Source organism: Octopus bimaculoides, chromosome 9, assembly GCF_001194135.2.
Source record: "Octopus bimaculoides isolate UCB-OBI-ISO-001 chromosome 9, ASM119413v2, whole genome shotgun sequence".
NCBI classification, from domain to species: domain Eukaryota; kingdom Metazoa; phylum Mollusca; class Cephalopoda; order Octopoda; family Octopodidae; genus Octopus; species Octopus bimaculoides.
Genome location: NC_068989.1, coordinates 54,059,959 through 54,064,958, shown reverse-complemented (window position 1 = coordinate 54,064,958; position 5,000 = coordinate 54,059,959). Strand labels below are relative to the sequence as shown.

At 32.8% G+C, this 5,000-nt stretch overlaps 1 protein-coding gene across 3 annotated transcripts in view; it reads left to right on the top strand.

Moving 5' to 3' along the window:
* Nucleotides 1-5,000, top strand: part of LOC106868077 (pituitary homeobox x) — a 288,993-nt gene that overhangs the window by 57 nt on the left and 283,936 nt on the right. Inside the window, exons 1-2 of one of the 3 annotated variants that reach the window (XM_052970686.1) lie at nt 1-524; nt 2,022-3,665. The exon at nt 1-524 is cut by the window's left edge and continues 57 nt beyond it. In XM_052970686.1, coding sequence (XP_052826646.1) covers nt 3,437-3,665 — 229 coding nt within the window. In that variant the 5' untranslated portion in view covers nt 1-524; nt 2,022-3,436. Of the gene's footprint in view, nt 525-738; nt 3,666-5,000 lie in introns of those variants that run through there. The other 2 variants (XM_052970687.1, XM_052970685.1) reach the window with 2 other exon arrangements.

Below are 5,000 nucleotides of genomic sequence, written 5' to 3'. Positions count from 1 at the left end.
TACCACTACCACTACGACTACCACTGCTACTACCATCATACACCAAGGAATAAGGCTCGGTAGATTATTATTACAAGAGCATCATCGGCAACAACAACAACAACAACAAGACTGAAAAACGGCGAACGTTCACATTCATCGACATCATCATCATCGTCGCCGTCATCATCATCATCCTCATCATCGTCATCATTACCGTCGTCATCGCCAGCCACATTAATATTAATATTAAACCAGCCGATACCACGAGCATCGCCGCCGCATCCGCTACCGCCGCCGCCGCAAACCGCCAAATATATATATATATATAGATATATATATATATATATCGTCGTCGTCGTAATCATCATCATCGTCATCTTCACTGGTTTACTACCAACGAGAGAACAGAACCGAACAAAACATATACCAATGATGAAAGCAAAACAATTTACAGCAACTAAACTACCAGAAACGAGAACATAATTAATTTGACACAAACTGCAACACAAACAAAAACTATTAATACAGATTTATCTGATGATGTAAATATATAAATATATATATATATATATATATATATATGATATACATAATAATCATAATAATAATATAGATTTTACAATACAAAATTATGCTATGTAATATATAACATATAATACAATATAACATAATATATAATATTTTACTGTCGATAGAAGAAACATTAGTTATCCTTATTATTATTATTATTATTATTATTATTATTATTATTATTATTATTATTATTATTACTATTATTATTATTATTGTAACGTAATTGGCAGACATCGTTTAGTATAGACTTGCTTCAAGTTGGTTTTTCTTTGTATGAGTGTGTAGGTGCGCGTGTGTGTGTGTGTGGTGTGTGTGTGTGTTTGGTGTTTGTTATTGTCGTTGGTCTTGTTGTTTTCTTTTTTTGCTGTTGTTACTGTTGTTGTTGTTATTGGTGGTATTTCATTTTATTTACCGCTTCCTTTGTTTAGGATTAGATTAGCGTATGTCGTCCACGATAATCGACAAATGACGTGGTCGGTGACTCCTTAAAAGTCGAACACGCCTAGCACAGTTACACTTTCTTGTATATGTATATATAATATATCATATGATACAATATAGTATATCATACATATACATACATAAATCCATACATATATGCATACATATATAAGGTATCACTGTGAAATAACGATCCTGTTACTGTTACGATTATAGATATATCACACGGGTGTTTTACACCTGCACTGATATCAATCACACAGCACAAGTCCCCCTCCCCTCTTGGCATACACATAGATTACGATAGCTTGCAAAAAGACATAAACAAAACAAAAAACCCGTTTCCACACTCACACCACGGAGACAAACAGACAGACACACTGGCACGCAGACATACTGACGTATAGACAGACAGAAACATAGTGTGATCAGTTAGTTTCACTCACACCCACACTCTGGTATAAGACTCATTTTCAGTTTTTTACGGAACACAAACGTACGCACGCACAGAAAAATGCAGTCACTGACGTGTATATTTAAATAAGCATTCTAAAGCGCGCGTACACACACATACACACACACACACATATACACACACACATACACATACACACGTACAAATACACATACACACATTAATATACTTATTTATATATATATAAATATATATATATATATACGTACGTGTGTAGGAGTGTTTGCGTGTGTGTGTACTTACATACATGCGTGCATATATATACCTAGGCATACATATATACATGTACATGTGGCTGCTAAAACTAGAACAAACGCGAATAGAACACAGTATTATATAAAAAAAAAAAAAAAAAAAAACAGCGGATTTAATGCATGCAAAAAATCGTTTAATTATTCTAATTTAAACATGGATTTAAATCACCAAAATTAATTAATTCATTGAATTATACCATTACTACTATTATTATTATTATTATTATTATTATTATTATTATTATTATTATTATTAGCATTCTTATCGCTATTCCCGTTCTCATCTTCATCATTAGCGACGCTATCCTCGTAATTCTCTCCAAAAATGAAAGAAGAAGAACAGTAAGAAAGAAGCACGAGATAGAAAGAGGAGAAGGAGGAGAAGAAACGAAAGGAAGGAAAAGATAAACAGAAAGAGTAAAAGAAAAGGAAAGAAAAGAAAAACGGAAGGAAAAGAAGGAAAAAAATCAACCAGAAGCCGAAGATTTCTGTTAAATTGGAGTTACCGTTAAATCGTGACAACTGCTACATGGTGTGCCGTTCTCCCTGTATCTGGTACATGTAGCAATCTTTTATTTGTTTTTCTGTGGAAATTATACAAAAAAGAAAGAAAAAAAAAGAGAGAGCGAGAGAGAAAGAAAAACGAAAAATATCTCTATTACAACAACAACAACAACAACAAACACCACACAACATTCAACAACAGAGGAAATCGAGAGAATCTTCCATGTGTGTATGTGTGTATGGAAGTGTGAGGGAAGCGAGTGTGAGGGTAAGAACGAAGGAAGAATAGGTTTTGAAAAAGAAAGAGAAAGAGAGAAGAGAGAGAGAGAGAGAGAAAGAGAGAAAGAGACAGACAGACGAAGATAGTTTTAAAGCAAAAATTATATACCTATATAAACATATAAAGATAGATATATTATTTAAATATATATATATATATACATATATACACATACAAACAAATACATATTGCATGCACACACATATGCAAACACATACATATATAATATAAATATATACATATTGCAAATAGATACAAACCTAACACTAAAATTCCATATCTATATTACACTTACATATACACACAGACAGACATACACAGATACGAACGTAAACACACCAACACTCACACACAATACACACACAAACACATACACATCTCATTATTAGTTAATTTGTATTTGGAAGTGTGTATGAGTGAATGTTGCGCGAGTGTGTGTCTATTAACTTATGCGTAGTATTGTGTGTATACATATATGTATGTATATATGAGTGTGTGTAAGAGTTTGAATGAGTTGGTGTGTGCGTGTGCGCACGTACGTATGTGTGAGAGCGCTGTGAGTAGATCGAGTCGTGTTGTGCTCTGACACTACATCTATCTATCTATCTATCTATCTATCTATCTATCTATCTGTCTATCTATCTATCTATCTATCTTATCTATCTATCTATCTATCTATCTATCTATTTATCTATCTATCTATCTATACAGAGAGATAGATAGATAGATAGTTCGTTATCTATCGATCTAGATATATATATATATATATCTATCTATCTTTCTCTTGTTCCGGTATTTACGTCCACAGTCAAAATAGCCGCCACCGTGGAAATAGCGGATTTGTTACGCGCCCGGAGCTACTACTATTACCCCGGCAACATCAACACCCTCCACAACGGCTGGAACGGTGTGGACATACACACCTCCATGGACACGTTAAATGACACGTTGTGTCTGGAGGAACTGGTCAGCGAAACATCGGCAGCCCCTCATTCACAACCGACTACAGCAATGACTGTTGTGCAACACTTAGAAACACGGAGTACGGGTGTTGGCCCCACGGGGCCAGCTACATCGCCGGAGACCCATTATACAAATCGCTGCAACTCCAGTCGAACAGCAATCACAGTCAGTGACAATTCCACAGAGAAATCAGGTAAGATATTCATTACCCGATCACAGAAAAAAAAAAAAAAAAAATTAAGGATGTTCTTAAACGTTCTTACAATGTTCTGTATTGGTATTGCTATATTATTACTATTATCATTATTTATTATTATTATTATTATTATTATTATTATTATTATTATTATTATTATTATTATTATTATCATCATCATTATCGTCACCACCACCACCACCATCATCATCATAATTCATCATCATCATCATCATCATCATCATCATCATCATTATTATTATTATTATTATTATTTATATTATCATTATTACTATTATTATTATATGCCGTTGTTAATGTCCATCTACTCCATATTATTCCGTATAGTACGCAAAAGCTTTCATTCTTGTTTTTTTTCTTCTTCTTCTTTTTGTATATTACCTTTCAAATATCCCGAATGCATTGGAATATTTTTGTCAAAATCATTTTTGTTTTTTTTTTCAAATCATTATATTACGTTATATTTGGAACAACAAAAGGCTGAATAAAACAGGACGGAAATAAATTTAAATTTTAGAAAACCTTAGCTGTGATCCACCACTACCACCACCACCACCACCACCACCACCACCACCACCACCACCACCACCACTATCACAACCACCATAATTTTTACCGCGCATCCAAACCAAACAGAGGAGTGTGTTTACATTCATATTTCCTCTCACAGCTAAGACTTTCTAACATTTAAGTTCATCAATTACTATTATCTATTTACCATATATATATATTTATTTTTGACACAATATTCATATATTATTGTTGTTGTGATTATTAAGCCGTTGTAACCCTACAGACATTTAAATCATGCAAGTATTACGTATGTGTATTTTCCGTTTATTTCTATTTTCTCTTTGAGGCAAACACTTAACTATCTTCATGAATTTTGTCAATTTTCCACAAAATAACACATCCATCTATCACTCATTTATCTATTAAAGTATCCTTAATCGATGCTAAGCACACACATATATAATTGTGATATGACTTGTTCAACATCGCTCATACAGTATTGATTATTATTATTATTATTATTATTATTATTATTATTATTATTATTATTATTATTATTATTATTATCATTATTATTATTCAGTAGTTTTATTTTTATAACGTGCTTTCACTTCACTACCGAGCGCAGCTCTGTGCGCCTTGGGTATGTGCTGTGGTTTGCTGTGGTGCTCTTATGTTTACTGTATTGAAAGTGTTTTGCGTAGAATGTGTGCAGTACCCAGTAGTGCAATTTTCTGTATGTTATATATATTTGTAAGTCCTGGTGTTTTTGTTATGTATTTGTCTGAATATTTTTTT